This window comes from Dipodomys spectabilis, unplaced genomic scaffold (genome assembly GCF_019054845.1).
Source record: "Dipodomys spectabilis isolate Male_0828 unplaced genomic scaffold, ASM1905484v1 ptg000504l, whole genome shotgun sequence".
Classification (NCBI taxonomy): Eukaryota; Metazoa; Chordata; class Mammalia; order Rodentia; family Heteromyidae; genus Dipodomys; species Dipodomys spectabilis.
Window position 1 is genome coordinate 2,260,119 of NW_024871181.1, and position 23,884 is coordinate 2,284,002.

Genomic DNA, 23,884 nt, shown 5'->3' on the forward strand with positions numbered 1-23,884 from the left:
CACACTTTCAATTCTCTTGCTTCAGCCTCTCAATGTTGGTATAACAGATGTGTACCACAACACTCAGCGCAAAATAGTTTTGAAGAAGGATAGGTGGATGGGGAGCTAGGGTGGTCTTGTATTCATATCAAAGTGCTGATAAAAGTGGCAGTAATTGGGCAGGGAATGTGGCTTAGTGGTAGAGTGCCTGTCTAGCATGCATGAAGCCCTGGATTCCTTCCTCAGTACCACACAAACAGAAAAGGCTGGAATTGGTGCTGTGGCTCAAGTAGAGTGTTAGCCTTGAGCAAAAGAAGCTCAGGAATAGTGCCTAGGCCCTGAGTTCAAGCCGCAAGACTGGTAAAATCAAAACAAAACAAAACACAAAAGTGGCAATAATTAAAAATGGGGCCGGGGCCGATACAGGAGTAGATAATAGACCAATCACATAGTCTAGAAAGAGGCATATTGAATCATGGATTAGTAGGAGAGACTGGGCCATTAATCAATATAGGGAAATCAGTATCCATCCAGAAATTAATGAATATGAATTCTTCATTTCACAGATTAAGATCAAAATATAGCGGGCACTGCCAGCTCACGCCTGTAATCTTAGCTAGAGATCTGAGGATTGCAGCTTGAAGCCAGCTGGGAAAGAAAGTCAGTGAGATGCTTATCTCCAATTACAGAAAAAGCTGGAAGTGGTGCTCTAGTGCTAGCTTTGAGTAAAAGGAGCTCACAGATAGAGCCTAGGCCTAGAGTTCAAGGCCCAGGACTGGCAAAAAGAAAAAAAAAAAAGATCAAAGCATACAAAACAAACTGGACACTGGTGGCTCATGCCTGTAATTCCAGCTACTCAGGAGCTAATTCCAGATACTTAGGCTTGAAGGCAGCCCAGGCAGACAAAACCTAGATTTTTATCTCCAATTAACCAGCAAAATGATAGAGGAGATTTGTCTAAAGTGGTAGAGCACCTGCTTTGGGAGGGGCAGGTAGCTAAGCAAGAACATAAGACCCTGAGTTCAAGCCCCATTTCCAGCACACATAAAACAAAGTTGCATAGATACAAGCACCTCAAGCTACTGACAAGGGGGACTAGGGAGCAAGAGGCCTTCATGCTTGGTGTACCCTTTGTGATTGCTTTTCTTTGAAAAAAAAAAAAAAAGGTTTTGCAGTAGTGGAGTTTAAACTCAAGGATTCATACTTCATCTTTACATCTTTAACAATAAGCAAATATGGTTTTATGTTTTGTGTTTTTTATTTGTTGTTTTTGCCAGTACTGAGATTTGTACTTAGGCCCTTGAACTTCCTTGTTGGGTGTTCTACCTTTGAGCCATGTCTCCAGCCTGGCGTTTTTTTTTTGGAGGGGGTGTCAAATTTTCTTCACCTGAGAAGAGTTAGTTCCTTCCTGGTCTATCACTTAGTGGAAAATCATTTTGAGGGATTTAATCACTTTCTTGTTTATAAATATATGCATATGCATGCATACTTTTCCTTGTTTCTCATGTTTTTGTTGTTTATAATCAAGAATGTGAAGCTGGGTGCAAGTGGCTGAGGCCTACAATACTACCTACTCAGGAGGCTGAGATCTGAGGATCACAGTTCAGAGACCAGGCAGGAAAGGCCATGAAACTCTGATCTCCAATTAACCACCAAAAAAGCCAGAAGCAGAGTTGTGGCTCAAGTGGTCGAGTGCTACCCTTGGGCAAAAATCTCAAGGACAGCATCGGACCCTGAGTTCAAGCCCCAGAACCGGCACCAAACAGCTGCTGTTTACTTATTGTTTATTTAATTTATTTTGTGCTCCTGGGGTTTTTCCAGGGCTATCCATGCAATCTGAGCTATATTCCCAGCCTTGTTTTACTTTTTCTTTTTTTGCCAGTCCTGGGCCTTGAACTCAGGGCCTAGGCACTGTCCCTGAACTTCTTTTGCTCAAGGCTAGCACTCTACCACTTGAGCCACAGTACCACTTCTGGCTGTTTCTTTTATGTTTGTTTTGTTGTTGTTGTTGTTGTTGTTTTTGTTAGTCATGAGGCTTGAATGCTGTCCCTCATCTGGTCAGCGTAAGGCTAGCATTCTACCACTTGAGCCACAGCGCCACTTCTGGTTTTCTGAGTGGTTTATTGGAGATAAATGTCTCACAGACTTTCCTGCCCAGGCTGGCTTTGAACTGTGATCCTCAGATCTCAGCCTCCTGAGTAGCTGGGATTACAAAATGTGAGCTACCAGCACTCAGCTTTCTGGCTTTTTGTTTATGTGGTACTGAGGAATTGAGCCCAGGGCTTCATGCATGCTAGGCAAGCACTCTACCACTAATCCATATTCCCAGCCCCCTGTTTTACTTTTAAAATAAGGAAGTTGAACTTCGCCAGTAAGGATCCTTCTAGCTCTAGGATCAACCTGAAATGCTCTGACCTCAGATTTTGAAATAAAAAAAAAAAAAAAGCAACTGCATTCAGGTTGTCCACTGAACACTACAGTGTGCATGCGTGCCCTTAGCCATTGCTAGGAGCCGGTGTGTGGGCATTGTGGGCTTATCTCTGTATTCTTGCAACTCTAGAAGACTTTTCCTCCTGGTGCCTCATCCACCTGTCTGGTAGGTAGGCAGAGGAGCCCTCAGGACTGAGGTCTGTCCCCAATCAGCAGGGCTGCTGGGCTTGTCTGGGCCACAGAGAAGAGAGGCTGTTTTGTGTTGTGGGGGTTGAATGGTGGCCTCTCTCCAAGAGCACATGCTCGCTGGTGTGGCTGATGCCACCTGCCTCCTGTGCAGCCTTCCAGAAAACACGAGGACATAGTTGTCCCAGGAACTCACGCGACAAGTCAGGATTCAGGATCTGTGCAGTTGGAAAGGTAGCAGCCAAGCAGGCCATGCTGATGTGAGCTAGGTGAGACTCTTCTCAAAGTTTTGCCTGAAAGGGGCCCTGGGTACCTGCCGAGGCAGAGCGCTCAGCTGAGCCTTCCTCATGGGACCGGGCCCAGGCGCCAGGGAGTTAGCCGCGTGCTCACTCACCTCACCTGTGGCCCAGTCTCAGGCCTAGCAACAGTGTCCTTCTTGGTACCAGGCTTGACAGGAATCTGGCACACACCCGGATCTGTGGTCAGCCGGGCCAGTCTCCTTGGGCAAAGCCAGTGCCCATGTCAGCCTCTGGCAAGAAGGTACTGGGAGAAGGCGATCAGCTGATCAACTCTGAGTGTGTGCAGAGGGTAGCTCTGAGCAGGCCTGCAGTGTTGTGCACTCTGTGTGTGCGTGTGATTTTCATAGACAGTGCTGTTGGGTTGGGTCCCCAGACTACAGCATCCTGCAGACCTGGCCTAGTCTCAGCAGACGCCTGTGTGGGGACCTTGGGGCTGGGCTGTGAGGAGGCAGCTTTTGCTCTCTGGAACTCCAGGGCAGGGTCTGCAGTGGGGCAGGGCAGTCTGAGGTAGACTTGGTCATCGTGAGCACATGGCCTGTCCAAGGTTCTCTTAGCTCCCTTCTTGTTTTTACTTCTTTTTTATTTTGTGCCAGTACTGAGGGCTTGAACTCAGGGCCTAGGTGCTGTCCCTTAGCTTTTTCACTCAGGGCTGGTACTCTGGCACTTGAGAGCCATACTTCCCCTTCTGACTTTTTTGGAGGTTAATTAGAGAGAAGAGTCCCATGGACTTTCCTGCCCAGGCTGGCTTTGAACCATGATTCTCCGATCTCAGCCCCTTGAGAAGCTGGGTTTACCGGAGTGAGCCCCCATCACCCTGACTCTCAGTGCCCTCTTTGGTTTCAGAATGTTCACTCTTCCTTTTTTCCCATTTCCTGCTTGTCTTGTTTTTTCCTCTTAGCTCCAGAGCTACTTTGCTGCATGTGAGGATGAGACCCCAGCCATCCGGAACCACGACAAGGTCCTCCAGCGCCTGTGTGAGCACCTAGACCACGCGCTGCTCTATGGGTAAGAGCAGGCTTCCCAGGGCTAGGCATGCCCAGGCACGCGCAGCAAGCTACAATGCCCTCCAGAGAGGGTTCCCGGGCCTGCCTTGTCAGCCTTGGTCTACCGAATAGAGTACTAGGCAGACATGGGGATGAGAGAGGGGTGGTGTGCTGGTGTGTGGTTGTGGGACCTGTTAACCACGGCTTCCTGGGCCCCAGCACTGCTGCCCTGCCCTCACAGATTGCAAGACCTCTCCTCTGGCTACTGGGTGCTGGTAGTTCATTTCACCCGCAGAGAAGCCATCAAGCAGATCGAGGTGCTGCAGCACGTGGCCACCAACCTGGGGCGCAGTGAGTAGAACCGGAGACCCGCCACACCCTCCCTGTGGACAGGATGGCTTGGGATGCAGGTCCAGCTGGGGTCAGCTCCAGGAGGCTGACTGCCTGGTACGGTCCAATTGCAGTAAGCTTTCAAAGGCCAGTGCCTTCCACATGGCGTCTGTTCTCCCTGCAGAGGTCAGTATGTGGATGCGGCCATGATATGCAGGAGAACTGAATGAGGCTCCTTGGGATTCCAGCACAGGAGTCTGGATTCCTCCCTGAGCTAGGAGCCTTAGGCCTGTGGGATTGAGGCAGCATGCCTCTACATCCCTACCCATCAGGTTGGCTGTAGTAGTTCATTTCACGATGGTGTAGTAGTAATCCTAGCTACACGGGAGGCTGAGACCTGAGCATCATGGTTCAAAGCCAGTCCAGGCAGGAAAGTCTATGAGACTCTTACCTACAGTTAACCATCAAAAAGCTGGAAGTGGAGTTGTGGTTCAAGTGGTAGCATACCAGCCTAGAGCCAAAAAGCTAAATGACAATGCCTAGGCCCTGAGTTCAAGCTTCAGTATCAGCACACACACAAAAAATAGTCTTCCACCTGACCTCTCTCATCTGCCGTGGCCTACCACAGGTTAGGGCCTGAAAGCTGTTAGAGTACCTGGTCCCACACTTGCTCACTCCTTTTTTTTTTTTTTTTTTTGGTCAGTCGTGAACTCTGGGCCTGGGCGCTGTCCCTCAGCTCTTCAGCTCAAGGCTAGTGCTCTACCACTGGAGCCACAGTGTTACTTCCAGTTTTCGTGTAGTTTATTGGAGATAAGAGTCTCATGGACTTTCCTGCCTGGGCTGGCTTTGAACTGTGATCCCCAGATCTCAGCCTCCTGAGTAGCTAGGATTACAGGCGTGAGCCACTGATGCCTGGCTGTACACTTGTTCTTTCTTTTCCCTGCTTGCCAAAGGGGGAAAAAGTCATACCTGGCTAGACATCCTCACAGTCATTCCTGCTTCCATTCCCAGGCCGGGCCTGGCTGTACCTGGCTCTCAACGAGAACTCCTTGGAGAGCTACCTGCGGCTGTTCCAGGAGAACCTGGGTCTGTTACAGAAGTACTATGTCAGGTGAGTCGGGAACATCCTGCCTCCCCTAGCTTTAAGTTCCCTAAGCTCCTGTCACATTAGACACCACAACACAGCAGAGGCTCGTCTGGCATCGCATGCTGAGGACATGTCTGTGGTGCCCTGGAGCCCTGCTGGCAGTACAGCGGCTTCCTCCAGAGCACCCGGTCCCACTTAGGTGTTCTGCTTCTGCCTGATCTTCCACCCAGGCCTCAGATGACCAAACGCCCAACTTTTGCCTCACCCTTTGCCAGGGTTACTACAGGGACAGAGTATTTATAGAGCCCCTAAGAGCCTGACAAACCTTTTATCTCCGGAAACACAGGCCACCAAGGGCAGTGCAGCTCCAAACCCAGGAGAATGCTGGAGAAAAGTGATGGGGACACCCAGGTCAAGCTGGGTGCTGTGCAGAGTGGGCTGTCACCAAGTTCCACATGTGTGCTTTTGCTGGTGAGGTTGAGCCAAGCAGGTCACCAGACTCAGAAGCACCAGTGTTGCTCCTCATGTCTTGCAGGAATGCCCTCGTCTGCAGCCATGATCACCTGACACTCTTCCTGACCTTGGTGTCTGGACTGGAGTTCATTCGATTCGACCTGGATCTGGTGAGGCTCCAGCATTCTGGCTGCTGTGGGGGGCAAGGAAGCGGGGGAGGAGAGGAGGAGCACAGGGGGCTTTATTTTTGCCATTTGTCCAAAGCTGGTTGGATATGGCTGAGCTTGGCAGCGCCTGTTTGCTCTGGTGATAGAAGGCTTCAGGATTGGTGGCATTGAGCAGGGAACTTCCGGTCTCTCTGCCCGCCTGGGGGAAAGTCACATTGCTTTAAATATCCTAGTCCAGAGGGTTTCACCTGCGTGCTTAGGACATGAATGTCTAAGAGAGACAGATTCATGTGGTGTTTTCTGGGGCTCTGGCACATGTCGTCAGCCCCACACTTCCCCCACTAACATGCTCCTGGTCACCCTCCCTCGTCACCATGCACTGTGCAGTGGTGCTCATCTCACAGGGCAGGTGTCCCAGGACCCCAGTGGGTGCCTGAAACCACATATCACACTAAACCCTGGGCACACTATTTTCCTGTTATGTACCTACCTGTGGTAAAGTTTTCCCTATAAATTAAGCGCCACAATTACTAATAGTAGCCGGGTGCCGGTGGCCCACACATGTAATCCTAGCTATTTAAGAGGCAGAGATCTGAGGATCATGGTTCAAAGCCAGCCCGGGCAGTAAAGTCTATGAGACTCTTATCTCCAATTAACCACCATAAAACTGGAAGTGGCAGTATGGCTCAAGTGGTAGAGAGCTCACCTTGAGCTGAAGAGCTCAGGGACAGCACCCAGGCCCAGAGTTCAAGCTCCACGACCAACCAAAAAAACAAAAACAAAAACAGGGACTGAGAAGGTGGCTTAGTGGTAAAGTGCTTGCCTTGTATGCAGAGGCCCTGGGTTCAATTCCTGACCACCACATAAGCAGAAAAAGCCGGAAGTGGTGCTATGGCTCAAGTGGTAGTGTGCTAACCTTGAGCTGAAGAGCTGAGGGACAGTGCCCGGGCCTAGTGTTCAGGGCCAATGACCCACAAAAAAAAAAACTAATAGTAAGATAGGATGATTAAAAACAATAGCTATAATATACATTATTTAAAATGTGAATTGAGCCACCAAAAAGCCAGATGACAGTAGAGCTCTGGCTCAAGTGGTAGAGCATCAGACTTGAGTGAAAAAGCCAAAGGACAGTGCCTAGGCCCTGAGATCAAGCCCCAGGACCAGCACCAAAAACAAAACAAAACAAAACAAAAAACCACAAAAGTGTTTTATTTCTAGAAGTTTCCATTTACTGTTGGACTCTGAGTAACCAAAACCACAAAACCTCAGACTTAGGACATGATAACCTAAAGGCAGCTCGGAGCACCCCCAATGCCTCGCGAGTACCCAGGCTCCCGAGGACAGGTGAGGCCACGCACTGCGACCCAGTCCCTTCCTGGTGGGAACTGAAAAAAATGACAATTATCATAAGAGAGCCAAGATCAGAGCTGAGGGTCTCCTTGGGTTCTGACAGGATGGAGGCCAGGGCCTCGAGCAGGCCAGGCAAGTGTGCGGCCATGGTCCTTTCATCTGCCAGCCCAGAGTCTGTGGTTGTTAGGAGCCACAAACATTCCCCTTCCTCTGGATCCTCTCTTTTAATTAATCCATTCCTCTCCCAGAGAGGACCCTGCTTCCTGCTCACCCGAGGCCTCCCACCCCATGGCCTTCTCGCACTCTCTCCCCAGGACGCCCCCTACTTAGACCTGGCCCCCTACATGCCTGATTACTATAAACCTCAGTACCTACTGGACTTCGAAGAGCGCCTTCCCAGCTCAGTCCACGGCTCAGACAGCCTCTCCCTCAACTCCTTCAACTCTGTCACTTCCACCAACCTAGAATGGGACGACAGCGCCATCGCCCCATCTAGTGAGGGTAAGTGCCCAGGGCAGAAAGGAGCCGAGGCTCAGCCTCAAACAGACCCAGGAGCTCCGGAGCCCTGGCCAGCCATGCTGGGTGACTTCTGGACTCATTTTGGTCTGGAGGTGGGGATGTGCTGCTGAACAGAGCTGGCCATCCCAGCCCTTTATTTCCATAGACCTTATGGTGGCTGAAAAGGTTTCCAGCTGGGGACCGCTGGTTCACACCTATAATCCTAGCTACTCAGGTGAAGGCTGAGATCTGAGGTTTGTGGTGTGAAGCTAGCCCAGGCAGGAAAGTCTGAGAGACTCTTATCCCCAATTAACTACTCCCAAGAAAGCTAGAAGTGGGGATATGGCTCATAGGTAGAATGCTAGTCTTGAGCAAAAAAAGCTCAGCAATAGCACCAAGTCCCGAGTCAAGCCCCAGGACTGGCATTTAAAACAAAGGGAGGGATTTTCAGGCACAAAAAGCCTGAAAGCAGGAATTTCTGAATGTTCAGTACATTTCTGGAAACATGTCCAGGGACTGTTGTCTAGAGGAGTCAGGGTGAGCAGCAGCATGCCCTGGAAACTTGTCTGACATCGAGGGACTGTTACCTGCTTTGGGGAGCACTTCCTACCCGAGGTTCTGAGAGGGAGGAAGGAGGCTGAGCAAGTCCCCGAAAATAGACATGGAGAGGGTCAAGTCCTCCACCCAAGCTGGCTCCTCAGGACAGCTGGCCTAGCACCGCGGAGGCCAGGAGGAATCTGTAGGGCATTCTGTTGCCTCATTCCAGCTTTTTCCCCTCCAGTACTGGGCTTTGAACGCAGGGCTTCAGGCTTGCCAGACAAGCAATTTTTTACATGAGAGATGCTCTGTCTAGCAATTTATTAGAACACCGAGGGCTGGCAGCATAGCATGGCTCAAGTAGTATAGCACAAGACACTGAGTTCAAAGCCCAGTACTGTTAAAAAAAAAAAATGGAAAAGCCGGGCGCTGGTGGCTCACACCTGTAATCCTAGCTACTCAGGAGGCTGAGATCTAAGGATCGCGGTTCAAAGCCAGCCCGGGTAGGAAAGTCCATGAGACTTATCTCCAATATAGCACTAGAAAACTGGAAGTGGCATTGTTGCTCAAGGGGTAGAGCGCTTGCCTTGAGCTGAAGAGTACACGGACAGCGCCCAGGCCCAGAGTTCAAGCCCCACGACTGACCAAATTAAAAAAAAAAATGTGCTAGAGTAGTGGGGCAAGAGGCTCACACCTGTCATCCCAGCTACACAGGAGGCTGAAATCTGAGGATTGCAATATGAAGCCAGACAGGGCAGACAAGTCTGAGAGACTCTTAACTCCAATTAACTATCAGAAGAAAACCGGAGAAGTGGAGATGTGGCTCAAGTGGTAGACTGTTAGCCTTGAGCAGGAAAGTTAAGCAAGAGCCTGAGGCCCTGAGTTCAAGCCTCAGTAGCAACACACACACACACACACACCACACAGAGAAGCTTATACAACATCCTGTTTTCTCCCAAACTATGGTGTACATAAAGATGGCCACAGCCCCACTTCATGCCCTGAGAGGTATCGATCTGCTCAGTCCCTTGAGCTCACCTCCATCAGAGGATGTGAACAGATCTTCAGCCTCTGGGCTCCATGGAAAGGCCTAGCATCGAGACCTTACCTCTTACCTCTTCCCTTACTTCTGCTTGTGCCATGAGTCATATGACCCAAAGCCAGGGGGATTCACTTCAGACTTGCTGTCCACAGAATGACATTGCTCCTTGTACTACTAGATACCTCAGCCTCTTAGGCTGGCCCATCGGCTGCCAGAGAGTGCAGACACCAGGTCCATTAGTCTCAGCAGCTCAGAGGCAAGAGCAGGACTGCATAGCTTACGAGGCACAGAAGGAATGGAGGTCAGGCGTGTTGGGTAGCAGAGCCCAGGCTTTCCTCTACTGACCAAGTGCTGGATTTAGAGAGGCCTGGCCTCCAGAGGCTTTCCAGCTGGTCAGGAGCCCTGGGCAGCGTCCGGCCAAGCAGCTAAGCACTCTGTCGTTTCCTGTGACATTGACATAGGACATATAGAAAGCTCTTTTCAGGTGGGAATGTGGCCTAGTGGTAATGTGCTTGCCTAGCATTCATGAAGCCCTGGGTTCCATTCCTTAGTACCACATACACAGAAAAAGCTTGAAGTGACGCCGTGGCTCAAGCGGTACAGTGCTAGCCTTGAGCAAATGAAGCTCAGGGACAGTGCCCAGGCCCTGGGTTCAAGTCCCAAGACTGACAAAAAAAAGAAAGAAAGAGCTCTTTTCCTTATCTGCTTTCCTCCCCGATTTCCCACCATTGCCCTATCCTCCTTCCACTGCCCGTGTTTCTAATCCTCAGTTTTGTCCCTCGTTTTGTAGATTATGATTTTGGAGATGTGTTTCCAGCGGTGCCGTCTGTCCCCAGCACAGACTGGGAAGGTGGGATAGAGTCCGCTGTCTCCCTCTTCCTGTTCCGCATCATGCCCATGCCAAGCTCGCTGCATGTCTCAAAATCAGCTCCTCCTTATTATTTATAATCACGTCCACGGTCCGGTGTTCTCACAGATGGAATTCTGCAGCAAGGCCTTGCGCTGTAGGCAGCCCCTTTCCCAGGGCAGCGCTGCTGCCTTTGTGCAGGGCTCACAAAGCGACTGTGTTCAGGGGCCACCAGAGCTCCCTTCCTGATTCCAGTGCCTGCTAACCCCCACCAGAGGCACAGGGAGCTTGTTCTAGAAAAGTGATGGTCCAAACCTGACGGCTGTAAGCTCCTCAGGCTCAACCAGACAAGCACCTAGGAGAAAGGTGTTCCTCTCAGGTGTTATTGAGAGATCCAGGTCTGCATCAGGGGGCTACACTGGAAAGGTGAAAGGCCCTATAAGGAGAGTCTCTTTTTTGAAGTTTTATAGCAAATTAAAATAAATATCTGTCACATTTCCACCCTGTCTTTAGGCAGTGGCCATGCCTGGGGCATTTCTCTGTTGCTATAAACTTATGTGAAGCAGTTCCCCAGATTGCTATGCCCAGTCAAAGCAGATGCTGAGGTTTTGATAAGGCAAATCTGGTTTTAAAGCCAGGCGCTGGTGGCTCATGCCTGTAATCCTACCTACTCAGGAGTCTGAGACCTGAGGATCACGGTTCAAAGACAGCCTGGGCAGGAAAGTCCCTGTGAGACTCTTATCTCTAATTAACCACTCAAAAACCAGAAGAGGCGCTATGGCTCAAGTGGCAGAGCTTTAGCCTTAAGCTGAAGAGCTGAGGGACAGCGCCCAGGCCCTGAGTTCAAGCCCATGACTGACCAAAACAAAAAAATATCTGGGGATATTCCAGACTCCTTAAAAAGCTTCTGTCAGCCAGGTGCCCATGGCTCAGGCCTGTAATCTTAGGAATTCAGGAGACTGAGAACTGAGGACTATGGTTCGAAGTCAGCCAGTGCAAGAAAGTTCAGAAGACTCTTAACTTCAATTAACTAGCAAAAAAAAAAAAAAACCTGGGAAGTAGATCTGAGGCTTAAATGGTAGAATGCTAGCCTTGAGCACACAAGCTCAGAGATAATGCCCAGGTCCAAGTTTAAGCCCAGGACAGGCACCAAAAAAAAAAAAAAGCTATCACCAGGCACTGGTGGTTCATACCTATAATTCTAGCTACTCACCTAGCTACTCAGGAGGCTGAGGTCTGAGGATCACAGTTTAAAGCCAGCCCTGGCAGGAAAATCCATAAGACTCTTTATCTTCAATTAGCCACCAAAAAGCCAGAAGTGGAAGTGTAGTTCAATAGGTAGAGTGCCATCTTTAAGTGGAAAAAGCTGAAGAATAGCACCCAGGCCCTGAGTTCCAGCCCCAGTACTAGCTCCCGACTGGGGACCCCCTTCCAGCCTCGGAGGGGTTGTCCTGAGCCAAGGAGCAGAGGGTCCTTGCATTATTAGGGCATGATCTCTGAGCAGTGAGTGACAGACCATCTTTCCCAAGTAATGAGACTATGAAAGTCCCTAACTCTGAGAGAAATAAGATAGAGCACTGGGGGAGGCAGGTTGTGCCAGCTGCCCAAGAGAGCAGAGTGGCGGGGCTCCTTGTCTCAGCTCCATTAGCTTGAAGCCCAGAATTCCATCATGACATCACTTACCCTTGGGCCTCCTCTGCACACACGGTGGACGTGGGTTCTCCCTGTGATTCTAACTACTAACCCCTCCTTGATGAGCCTGGAGGGCGGGGCCTGGCCTCCTCGCAGCCTCAGAACTAACAGCCACATTGCAATGCTTGCTTAGACTGGGCCCCTGAGCAGGGGGAGCATTTTCTCAGCCATGATCTCCTGCTTTCCTGAGTTCAACACCAGGAAACCCCTGGAACACTCAGCCAAACTCAGCTGGGGCTGCCTTATCTTATCCTGGCTCTGAAAAAAAGCAGGACTTGGGGGCAGCTCTAGACTGGGATCCTGGTGGAGGGAGAGGGCCCTACCATGGTCTTTTGGCTCCTCTGAAGAACTGTAGCCATCGCCACCTCAATACCCCCACCCCCGGGTCTGCGCGCTGCCTCAGGACCCCTCCCATGAAGTGAGCTTCCATGACGCTCCTACAGGCTGCACTCTGTGGAGCCAAAGGGCATGGTTTACTGCCCCTGAGAACTAGGCCCAAGTCCTAATAAATAGGAAGGACCTCGTAGGTCACTTGTGTTTTCCTGGCAGGGCTGTAATTACCTGATTACTATCAGCTCTGCCCCTTAGCGCCTTCTAGCAGAAGTAACTTTTTTAATGAGTGGTATGCTGCACCAACTGGCAGCTGCCAGTGGTTTCCAGGTCCACCGATAAGTTGACAGCAGGTTGGCCCCTTGCAAGGGACTGTGGGCAGCTAATAATGGGCAGATAGGGCAAATGGAGCACAAGCAGCCTGTCCCCAGGCCATCTACCAGTCAGTGATCATGTGCTTGTCACTGGTGTTCCTTGTCTGGAAGCTTCCAGTGATCTGGGATGGAGGGAAGGGTGAGGGGGGCCAGGGAGACCAGCCCCTCTCTGGAAGGGCAGCATCAGCCCCCAGCTCTTGCCAGGGAGAGCCATGGGTGCACTTGTGACCCAAAGCCTAGCTTAAGAAATCCAATTCTCAGAAGCAGCACTGTGGCTCAAGTGGTAGAATACTAGCCTTGAGCAAAAGGAGCTCAGAGACAGCACCCAAGCCCAGCCAGAATTCTAGCCCAAGGACTGGGGGAAAAATAAAAAAGAAACTAATTTAAGGACTGGGAATGAGGTTTAGTGGTAGAGTGCTTACCAGCATGCATGTAGCCCCAGGTTCGACTCGTCAGTACCACATAAACAGAAAAAGCCAGAAGTGATGCTGTGGGACAGTGGTAGAGTGCTAGCCTTGAGCAAAAGAAGCTCAGAGACAGTGCCCAGGCCCTGAGTTCAAGCCCCAGGACTGGCAAAAAAAAAGAAAAAAAGAAAAGAATGAAATCCAGTTCTGAACACCACCCTTACAGGCGCTCCTGATCCTGCTCCTTTAGGACTTCCGAGGGCTATGGGGAGAGAGGGGCCACAGGGGTTTGGGAGGGCAGCCCTCACACCCCTCTTCTCGCAGCTCCCCCTCGTGGCCCCGTCTGCCTCTCCTGGTGCCTACTCTGTGCTGAGTCCTTCCGCTGGCCCTGTTCTCCCCTCCTCCTGGCCCTTGCCTCCGTCTCAGCCCCCCATTTCCTCTGTTCTTTTCACTTCATGTTCCCTGTGCTCAGGGGCCCTCCAAAGGCCCAGGGAGTGGGGCTGAGGGGCTGCTGGGGTCTGCCATCTGACGGGCTCTAGGGATAGCCTAGAGCCTATCTGTTCTTGGGGTCTCCCAGATCCCAAGCTCACCTTACCTGGGGGATGGAGGCGGAAGGCGGAAGGATCCACCCCGGATCCCGCAGCATGAACTTGGCCAAACTGTGCAGTTGAAGATAACCCAGGACCATGCTCCTGAAGCACAGATCTATCCTGCTGTGTTCCATCTTTGGCTCTGGAAGCAGGGCTGCCCTGGTCAGGCTTCCTGGGGAGGAGCTTCCCTGCCGCCCCCGAAACAAGGCATCTTCTAGGGCCCAGACGGCGATTGACTGGCCGTGTCCTTCCTCCCCGTCCTTCCAGATGGCGACGTGACGGACACCGTCAGCGGGCCCCGCTCCACCGCCTCAGACGTGACCAGCAGTAAGGCCTCCACCAGGAGCCCCACCCAGCGCCACAACCCCTTCAACGAGGAACAGGCGGAGACTGTGTCCTCCCCAGACACCACTCCTGTGCACACCGTCTGCCAGGAACAGGGGGAGGCCCGGGCCCTGGACCTGCCGGACGCCTGCACGGAGCTGGAGGTCATCAGGTCAGCCGGGAGAGGGTGGAAGGATGGCATCCGCCCATCTCTGCTGGCCTGGTGGTATAGTCCGGGGTAGATCGGGCCTGCCTGGAGGGCAGTGGAGCTCTTTGGGGAGAGGAGAGTAAGGAATCGCCTGTCTCGGACCTGAGGCAGCTCTCTGATCCAGGCCAGCAGGGAGTGCTGGTCCTCTGTGAGCCGGTGCCATTGGGTGCCACATGGCCAGTTCCTTGAGAACCTTCTTCCAGAAGGACCCATGTTCCCTCGTGCCTCACACAGACATGGCAAAGCAGGGAACGGCTCGGGTTGATTTTTTTTTTTTTTTTGGTCAGTCATGGGGCTTGAACTGGGCCTGAGCGCTATCCCTTAGCTCTTCAGCTCAAGGCGAGCGCTCTACCACTTGAGCCACAGTGCCACTTCTAGTTTTCTGGTAGTTTATTGGAGATAAGAGTTTCACGGACTTTCCTGCCCGGGCTGCCTTTGAACCGGGATCCTCAGATCTCAGCCTCCTGAGTAGCTAGGATTACAGGTGTGAGCCATCAGCGCCCAGCCTCAGGTTGATTTTTATGAGGGCGCCATCCCTGTTGGGAGGCAGGTGGACAGGCAGTAGCTGTTTCTGGCACTGGATTGAGCCTGAGCCCAGGGGCCATTTTGTGTGGTCCACCCAAGAGCAGAAAACTCTCTCTTCCCAGAATCTTCCCTCAGGAGTTCTTGGATGTCAGTGCACAATTTCTGAGATTCACGCCAGGTCTAGCTCAGCACAGGGACACAGATGGGTGGGAGCAGGTGAATGACAGTTGTGGATTTTGGCTAGAGTCTCCTCAGCTCCTTAACCCTGCTTTTGGAACTCTCCACACCAGCTGACAGGAGAAGCCTATGTGCCCTGTCATATTTGCTGGCCCTGGGCAGGTGCCCAGCTTCCCAGGTCCGGACCCCGGTTAAAGAATAAAATGGTTCTAATGGTTCCTCATCTAGTCAACCTGGAACCCAAGAGTAGGGACAGGACTTAGAGCCCCAAAACTTGGAGTGCATTTCTGTGTATTTTCCCATGAGACTCAGTACCCTGAGAGGAGGGCTGCACAGAGCTGGTTGTTGGTCAATCAACCATGGTGGCCTGCTTTTGTTTCCTCAACAGACAGCGCAGGTTTTTGTTTTTGAGACAGGATCTCACTATTTAGCCCAGGCTGGACTTGAACTCATGATCTTCTCACCTTAGCCACCCAAGTGCTTAGATAGTGCGTATCACCATGCCCAGCTTCTGAGTTGTTTTGGTGCCAGTCTTGGGGATTGAACTCAGGGTCTGGGCACTGTCCCTGAGCTCTTTTGTTTAAGGCTAACACTACCACTTGAGCCACAGCACCACTTCCAACTTTTTTTCAGTTAATAGGAGTAAGAGTCTCACAGATTTTCCTGCTCAGGCTGGCTTTGAACGATGATCTTCATATCTCAGCCTTCTGAGTAGCTAAGGATTACAGGTGTGAGCCCCTGGCACCCAGCGGTAGCTGAGTTTTATCAGCTGGAATTAGTGGGATTTGATTAGGACCTGTGGCTATTGCCTCAGCCCATGCCCCCCCACCTCTGCCAGCACAGGGACGTTCCCAGGACCTGTGCGTTCTTAGCCAGCCTGATCCCCCTCGTACTGGGATCTCGGGTGTTAGCACCCCTTCTGTCACTGCCATCTCAGGGTTACCAAGAAGAAGAAAGCTGGCAAGAAGAAGAAGCCCAGGTCAGATGAAGAAGCAAGTCCACTACACCCAGCCTCTGGCCAGCAGAAGTGTGCCAGGCATGGGGACAGTGACAGCCTTGTCAGCAGCCCAGGCCTTGGCCGGGACTCCCCAGACACCACCCTGACCTCCCCGCAGGAGGAGGGAGTGGGGCCTAGCAGCACGGCCGAGAGCAATGAGCACTCAGAGCTCGGCCACATGGACTTGCTCATCCCCGAGATGAAGGACACCTCCATGGAGCGCCTGGGACAGCCCCTGAGCAAGGTCATTGACCAGCTCCACGGGCAGCTGGACCCCAGCACCTGGCGCTCCTACGCAGAGCTCCCAGACCAGTCCTTTCGGACCCGCTCTCCCGGGGAGGCCCCGGAGAAGGCAGCATTTGGCGACCTTAGTGAGGGGCTTCCAGCCCCAATGGACTTCTACCGCTTTACCGTCGAGAGTCCAAGTGCTGTTACATCAGGTGGCAGCGACCATGACACTGCAGGGCCTGGCCAACCGCTGCATGTTCCTGGTAGCCCTGCGATTGCTAGCCAAGAAGAAGGAGGAGGAGGAGGAGGGACAGAGGGACAGGCACAAACGGAAGCTCAGCCAGAACCCCAGGAACTGGACCCCCAGTCACCCCTGACCAGCGAGGAGCCTGTGCTCCAGCCAGTGTCAGCGACCCAAGAGGCTCTTTGCCAGCTCAAGCGAGACCAGCCCAGCCCATGTCTGAGCAGCGCTGAGGACTCTGGGGTGGACGAGGGCCAAGGGAGCCCTTCTGAGATGATGCATTCCTCAGAGTTCAGGTGAATACTGTCCTCTGCCACTGGCACCAAGCTAGGCTGTGTGTGTGAGTGTGTGTGTGTGTGTGATGCTGGGACTTGAATTCAGAGCCTGGGTACTGTCCTTTAGTTTAGTTTTATGTTTTTCTGTTGGTCGTGGGGCTTGAACTCTGGGCCTGGGCACTGTCCCTCAGCTCTTCAGCTCAAAGCTAGCACTCTGCCACTTGAGCCACAGCGCCACTTCCAGCTTTTTCTCTTTATGTGAAGCTGAGGAATCAAACCCAGGGCCTCATGCATGCGAGGCAAGCACTCTACCACTGAGACACCTTCCTAGCCCTGTTTGTTTGTTTGTTTTGTTGGTCGTGGGGCTTGAACTCTGGGCCTGGGAGGGTGCTGTCCCTGAGCCTCTTCAGCTCAAGGCAAGCGCTCTACCACTTGAGCAACAGCACCACTTCTGGTTTTCTGGTGCTTAATTGGAGATGAGTCTCACAGACTTGCCTGCTTGCACTGGCTTTGAACGGCGATCCTCAGATCTCAGCTTCCTGAGTAGCTAGGATTATAGGCATGGGTTACTGGCCTCTGCTCACGGGTTCTTGAAGCAGAAGACTGGGCCCTCTGACCTCCCAGCAATGAGGCACAGCTGGCCGATGACCTGGCTTGGAGGGGGAGGTGGAAAGACGTGTGGCCCCAGCCCAGCCTGATCTCCTATCCTGCCATGCCTGTCCCTCTCACAGAGTTGACAACAATCACTTACTCTTGCTGATGATCCATGTGTTTCGAGAAAATGAAGAGCAACTGTACAAAGTGAGTGCCAGGAACTCCTGCAAGAGACACGGCAAGGCCAGGCAGGGTGGGCCCGGCCTTGCGCAGCGGGGCATGCCAGGCCTGACTTCTGCTTGCTTTGGGCTCTCAGATGATCCGGATGAGCACAGGCCACATGGAGGGCAACCTGCAGCTGCTGTACGTGTTGCTCACAGACTGCTACGTCTACCTGCTCCGGAAAGGTGCCTGCCACCCCAGGCCAAGAGCAGGTTGAGGTTGAGAGTCCCATTCCCCCTCTCCCCTGCTAGCTGAGCCTGGGGACCTGGCTCCTGTGGGTATTTTCTGTCATGCTGCCACCCTGTCATCTGATTACAGGACAAAATGGGTCCTCTCTGCTTAGAAAATGGGGCCGGGGAGGGAAGCCAGCAAGGTAATAGGCATTGGGGTCTCCTCTCTCAGGGGCCACAGAGAAGCCATACCTGGTGGAAGAGGCCGTTTCTTACAATGAACTTGACTATGTGTCGGTGAGTGCGGGCTCCGCAGTTAGGGGTACCCGCTGTAGGTACAGGGGTACCACCCACCCCCTTGCTACAGAGCAAGGCACATCCCAGGGCTGGGTATCCACAGGATTCAGTTCCTGGACGTGTGCTGGGTGCAAGAGCCAAGTGTGAGGTTGCCTCTCCTTGCACCAGGTTTCCAACCACCCGCCCCTACCTCGTGCTGGGCCCCAGGCCTTGGGGGACCTCACCCCATGGTCTGCTCTCCAACCTCCCTGGTCCTAGCCAGCATTCGGTCTGGCCATGACGCCCCTTCTGCCAAGCAGTGGCCAAGCCCTGTATGGTTTCCTCCAGGTCGGTCTCGACCAGCAGACAGTGAGGCTGGTGTGCACCAACCGCAGGAAGCAGTTTCTGCTGGACACAGCGGATGTGGCCCTGGCTGAGTGAGTGTCAATCTCGCCCCTCAGCAGCACCCGCTTTGGTGGGGCTGGGGGTGGAAGGTGTAAAATGGGAGACCTGCAGTGGACAGCACACATCTCTCTAAAGTCAGCAGCCCGGCCAGAGATGCTGGGGAGGGGACAGTCACCCATGGGCTGACTCATATTTGTCTCAGCGACCTAAGCCCCTGCTGACCTACAGAGAGGAAGGAACCGTATGAGGGCACACGGGGCCTGCTGTGCCAGGCATTACCTCAAATGCTGTGCGAGGTCACAGCATCATGTGTCCATGGGATCCCACTGACCATTACCTATACCATCTGAGCACTGAGCGCCATCTCCAGCTAAGCCCCTCCCCCAGGCTCTGCGCCCCATCTCACGGGGCACAGTGCTTATCCTCAGGCCTCTGACAGCAACCCCCATCCCTGGCACAGGTTCTTCTTGGCTTCTCTGAAGTCGGCCATGATCAAAGGCTGCCGGGAACCACCCTACCCCAGCATCCTGACTGATGCCACCATGGAAAAGCTGGCACTGGCTAAATTTGTGGCCCAGGAATCCAAGTGTGAGGTGGGCAGGCAGCGGAGGAGGCAGCTGGGAAGCAGTTTGTGAAGAGCTGGGGTGGTCAGCCTTGGTTGATGGCTGGGTGAAGCACAAGGTGTCTGGCCTGGGCCTGGCCCCCTGCCTCCCGGCTGTGTCCCAGGCTGAACACCTATGCCTGGAGCGGGGCTAGGGGGTTGCCGAGTCCTGACCCAGCGCCTGCCTGGCCAGAGCCTCACCTGCTTCATCTGCTGTCCCCATCTCCAGGCCTCTGCAGTGACTGTGCACTTCTACGGGCTCGTGCACTGGGAGGACCCCATGGATGAGTGCCTGGGCCCCATGCCCTGCCACTGCTCACCTCCAGAGGGCACCATCACCAAAGAGGGCATGCTGCACTACAAGGCGGGCACCTCCTACCTGGGCAAGGAGTACTGGAAGACTTGCTTTGTGGTACTCAGGTGGGAGCCCCCACGGCCCCAAGTGGAGCGGGGGTTGGCAGTCAGGGAACTCTGGCTGGTCACAAGAAAGGCCCAAGGGAGGCTTTCCCTTCTCCACAGGGCATTGGGGTACACACCCAGGATGGAGGGGTTCCTCTGGGCCCAGACATCCTCAGGTACTCAGATGAAGATCTGGGCTGCTGGACCTGGTGTCCCAGGTCTACTGAGGGCCAGCACTCCCAGCTGTCCCTCTCAGTCCACCCACCTCCTTTCCATAGAAAGCAGGCCCTTGGCTTGCTTTCCTTCTGAGGCACCCCTGGGATCTGGCCTCCAGTTCCTTGGCTGGATCTCACCTGCTGTGCTGCACCCCCACAGCAATGGGATCCTCTACCAGTACCCTGATCGCACGGATGTCATCCCCCTGCTCTCCGTGAACATGGGGTGAGTGACCCCCCCATGGCGTGCTGGGCAGGGCTTGGGGCCAGATGCCTGCCTGGTCACCAGCTTCCATCTCCCGTCTGGGATGGCTGTCCCTCTGTGGTTTCTACCTGCTCCTTTCCCTCCTCCTCTACCCCTCCAGCCCTGACCGGTGCCCTGGGATTTGCAGAGCTCTGCCACAAGGCATCATGGGGAAGGGCGGAGGAAGAGGTGTTGCTCCCCTGGGCAGAGTACAGGAGCCAGTTCACACTTGTTCCCTGCTCAGGTGTGGGTATCTAATGGGAGCTTGTCGATTCTCGACGTTAAAGGTGTTTGACAGAAAGGGCAGGCTTCAGGCCATCCAGAAGCCACCTGAGAGCCAGCAGACCATGAGTCCACAGGTCTCCGGCCCACCCCAGGGGCTCCCACACTGGCCACCGCTGCCTCCTGTGTCTCCTCGCTCCCATTTCACCCTCCTCCTCTGGCCCAGGGGGGAACAGTGCGGTGGCTGCCGGAGATCCAACACCACGGATCGGCCCCACGCCTTCCAGGTCATTCTTGCCGACCGACCCTGCCTGGAGCTGAGTGCCGACAGCGAGGTTGAGATGGCCGGCTGGATGCAGCACCTCTGCCAGGCTGTGTCCAAAGGAGTGAGTGTCTCAGCCCCCACTGCCCCCCCCCCACCCCCCGCCCACCGCACCCAGCCCCCGGCGCCAGCATCACTCACAGAGATGCCTGTGAGGACGTTGATTGGGGGCCCCCGTAAAGGGCAACTGGGGAACAGCCTGGAGTGCAGAGCAGCCTGTGGTAGAGACCACTCCCTCCTCACCCTCTTCCCACCTGCGCTACTAAGGTGGACAGAGCTAGCCAGACCCCCAGAGGCGGCAGTGTGCTGGTACATAACACCCCGGGAAATGCCCTCTGCCACTCCTGCCCCCTTCCCATGTCTAGGTCATCCCTCAGGGGCTTGCACCCAGCCCCTGCGTCCCTTGCTGCCTGGTGATCACTGAGGACCGCCTCTTCACGTGCCACGAGGACTGCCAGACCAGCTTCTTCCGCTCCCTGGGCACAGCCAGGCTGGCAGACGTCAGTGCTGTCTCCACAGAGCCGGGCAAGGAATACTGTGTCCTGGTGAGCTGGCGGGATGGAGGGGCTGGTGAGATAGGGGTGCAGGCCCTGCAGAGAGCTGTGTCCATCTGCTCACCTCAGCTCCATCTCCCCAGGAGTTCTCCCAGGACGGCCCGCAGCTGCTCCCACCCTGGGTCATCTACCTAAGTTGTACTTCTGAACTGGACCGCTTCCTGGCTGCACTGAGCTCTGGGTGGAAGGCCATCTACCAGGTACTGACTCCCTCCTGGGAAGAGTCCTGGGGACAAAACTGTGCCAGCAGCTCAGGGACAGACACAGGGGTAAGCCCTGACTCCTACTGAGTCTGTGACAAGAGCTGAAAAGGATACCAGGAGATGTCAACCAAGAAGGGGGAGGAGAGCGCCTGGGAAGGTGGCTCAGTGGTAGAGCGCTTGCCTTGCATGCATGAGGCCCTGGGTTCGATTCTTCAGCACCACATAAGCAGAAAAAGCCAGAAGTGGCACTGTGGCTCAAGTGGTAAAGCATTAGCCTTGAGCTGAAGCGCTGAGGGACAGTGCCCAGGCCCAGAGTTCAGGCCCCACAACTGGCAAAAAAAAAAAAAGGGGGGGGGTTGTACATAGTACTCACTCAGATAGGGATACAGACTGGCAGGACCCTCCTCTGCCTGGAGCTAACTGGAGTGGCAGGGAAGGGCTCTTTCACCTGGAGCCTGGGCCTCTGATCACAGGTACCTGCGCACAAGCCTAGGGCAAAGACAGGACAAGACACACCACGCAGCGGCACTACTGAGAAAGGACAGGGCCACTCTTGGTTGAGGCTGAGTGAGGCCTTCCCCTCCTGCTCCACCCCTCCAGCAGCCCGGGACCCCACCTCCTGGCCCTAGGAGCCCTCATGTTCCCCACTCACCCCAACACAGGTGGACCTCCCCCACAAGGCGATCCACGAAGCCTCCAGCAAGCAGAAGTTCGAGGATGCCCTTAGCCTCATCCATAGCGCGTGGCAGCGGAGCGACAGCCTGTGCCGAGGCCGAGCTTCTCGAGACCCCTGGTGCTGAGGCGGCAGGTGGCATCCAGGAGGGCGGGGAGGGGCCGCAGCTGACCAGCAGACACACTGTTGTGTGTCATCATGCTGTTCAGGAGCCCGCCCACTCGTGCCCGGGGGGGGGGGGGGGCAGACCCACCCACCCCCAATGTGGCCTGAGACAGAGTCTCTCCACTCCCAGGGATCCAGAGTGGTGCCCACTGGACATCATGTCCGGTGGGCTGCAGCTTGCGGTTGCTGGGGGCAAAGGTCTGAGCCCTGTGGGCTCTGCAGACATGCTCTGACCGCTCTGGGTCCCCGCCTCGGTTCTGGCCATGGAAATGATGCCGTCTAAGGAAGAGGGAAAGAAGCAGGAGGACAGGGGCCCCCTCCTCTCCTGGGTCAGGAGCCTGGGCAGAGGCTCAGGGCCCCCTGGGGGTCCTGAGTGCCCGGCCGTCCTTGTTCGTTTTTGAACACTCTCCCAGCTGTGTAGGGAAGCGGGAACACTAGGTGTCTGCATGCTTCCTCCTCACCAACCCACCACACGTTGCGGCCTGCCTCTGGAAGGCTGCCCAGAGGCCCTGCATGCCCATGGCCCTGCCCTGCCCTGCCTCTCCTCCATCCTTTGGAGCCTACCTAGGGCCCAGGAGCGAAGTGGGGAGAGGAGAGCAGAGCCCGCTGACATCTGGCTGTCCCTGGCCTGGCTGGAGCTGGCCCTTCCTCAGTGCTTTGTCCGAGCCCTTGAGAGCAGGGGGCAGGTGGTCTGGGGTTTGTTTGTTTTTTAAAAAATAAAATAGATATGTTATATTGCCAAGATTTGTCACTGGCTCTTTTTGAGCAAGATGGGGATGAGGGGGTCTCCAAACCCTCCATCATCTGCTCTGTGCCCTCACAACAGACACACAGATTCACCGCCAGGGCCTCTATCATCCGCTCACATTCACAGCACTGGGTCAGCCTGAGCTGTGGGAGGCCTCAGGCCCTGGGGGAGGGGGGGGGGTTGACCCTTCCTGCTTCATGCACTGCTGCCACGAGGAGGCACTAGGAAGCAGGTGCTAATGTCAAATGGCTTGAACCAGGAAGTCCCTCTTCATACAAAGGCCCTGATTTGTCCACTTCTATCCCACCCAGGAATGAAGTATTCAGGAGAGCAAGGGAGAAGTGGTAGGAGCTGGTGGCTCACACCTCTCATCCTAGCTACTCAGGAAGCTGAGGTCTAAGGATCATGGTTCAAAGCCAACCTGGGCATAAAAGTGTCTAAGACTCTTATCTCCAATGAACCAGCAAACAAAAAGCCGGGAGTAGAGGTGTGACTTAATATTGGAAAAAGCCGAGCGAGAACAGGAGGTCCTAAGTGCAAGCCTCAATACAGGCACACATGCGCACACACACACACAATCCACCAATCAGCAGCCCCTAATCAGCATCACCTTCCATAGTTCAGGTCAGTGGCCGTTCAAAATATGGAAATGGGAAATTCCAGAAACAAGCAAGTGAGTTTTAAACTGTGCCCCATTTTGAGTAGTAAATCTATGATGCCAACATCCCTCTGTCCAGCATCTCCCTGCTGTGTACCTGGCCCACCTGTTAGTACTGTGGGGGTGTGGCAGTACCTGTGTTCAAGTGGCCCTTACTGAGTGGTGGTCCCAAAGCCCTGACAATCTAGACATGCCAGAGCAGCAGGAAGTGGGTCCTGGAAATGAAAACCTGAAAGTGCTCTACTGAAGGAGAGAGAAGGAAGTCATAGGCTGTGCTTGTTAAAATTTGCAAGAATTAAATAGGGAAAGTAGGCAGTTCCAGGAACCCACTCACTGGGATCCCATACAGATCCCGCCCTCTGGGGGCACAAATGGAAGACTCAAGCTCAGAAAGGAGGTGACTGGGCACGGTCCCATGCTCCTAGCACCTATGATTCAGGGTTGAGGGGTGTAGTTCAGTAGTGAGGGCCTACCTGGCATGCTCAATGTCCTGTGTCCAGTCCCAGCACCACCAAAAGAGCAAAAGCAAAAAGCAGAATACCTCTGCAGGGCTCCAGCGTCTTGCTCTTCCTTTGCTGTTGCTGAACATAGAACCACGGCTTTTCAGTGCTAGATTGGAAGGCTGAGGCCTGGGAAGGGCAGTCACACCAATTGTGGCTG

General features: G+C 53.9%; 1 protein-coding gene across 4 annotated transcripts in view; it reads left to right on the forward strand.

The window, feature by feature from the left end:
* Positions 1-22,554, forward strand: part of Plekhm2 (pleckstrin homology and RUN domain containing M2) — a 39,595-nt gene extending 17,041 nt beyond the window's left edge. Inside the window, exons 2-21 of one of the 4 annotated variants that reach the window (XM_042669747.1) lie at positions 3,793-3,899; positions 4,119-4,228; positions 5,219-5,318; positions 5,830-5,917; positions 7,579-7,765; positions 10,132-10,191; positions 13,846-14,074; positions 15,750-16,574; positions 17,285-17,354; positions 17,464-17,554; positions 17,772-17,836; positions 18,164-18,252; positions 18,681-18,813; positions 19,051-19,241; positions 19,596-19,661; positions 20,128-20,287; positions 20,589-20,768; positions 20,861-20,977; positions 21,643-21,783; positions 21,837-22,554. In XM_042669747.1, the coding sequence (XP_042525681.1) occupies positions 3,793-3,899; positions 4,119-4,228; positions 5,219-5,318; positions 5,830-5,917; positions 7,579-7,765; positions 10,132-10,191; positions 13,846-14,074; positions 15,750-16,574; positions 17,285-17,354; positions 17,464-17,554; positions 17,772-17,836; positions 18,164-18,252; positions 18,681-18,813; positions 19,051-19,241; positions 19,596-19,661; positions 20,128-20,287; positions 20,589-20,768; positions 20,861-20,977; positions 21,643-21,780 (3,006 nt within the window). In that variant the 3' untranslated portion in view covers positions 21,781-21,783; positions 21,837-22,554. Of the gene's footprint in view, positions 1-3,792; positions 3,900-4,118; positions 4,229-5,218; positions 5,319-5,829; positions 5,918-7,578; positions 7,766-10,131; positions 10,192-13,845; positions 14,075-15,749; positions 16,575-17,284; positions 17,355-17,463; positions 17,555-17,771; positions 17,837-18,163; positions 18,253-18,680; positions 18,814-19,050; positions 19,242-19,595; positions 19,662-20,127; positions 20,288-20,588; positions 20,769-20,860; positions 20,978-21,642 lie in introns of those variants that run through there. The other 3 variants (XM_042669746.1, XM_042669748.1, XR_006145857.1) reach the window with 3 other exon arrangements.
* Positions 22,555-23,884: the final 1,330 nt, after the last annotated feature.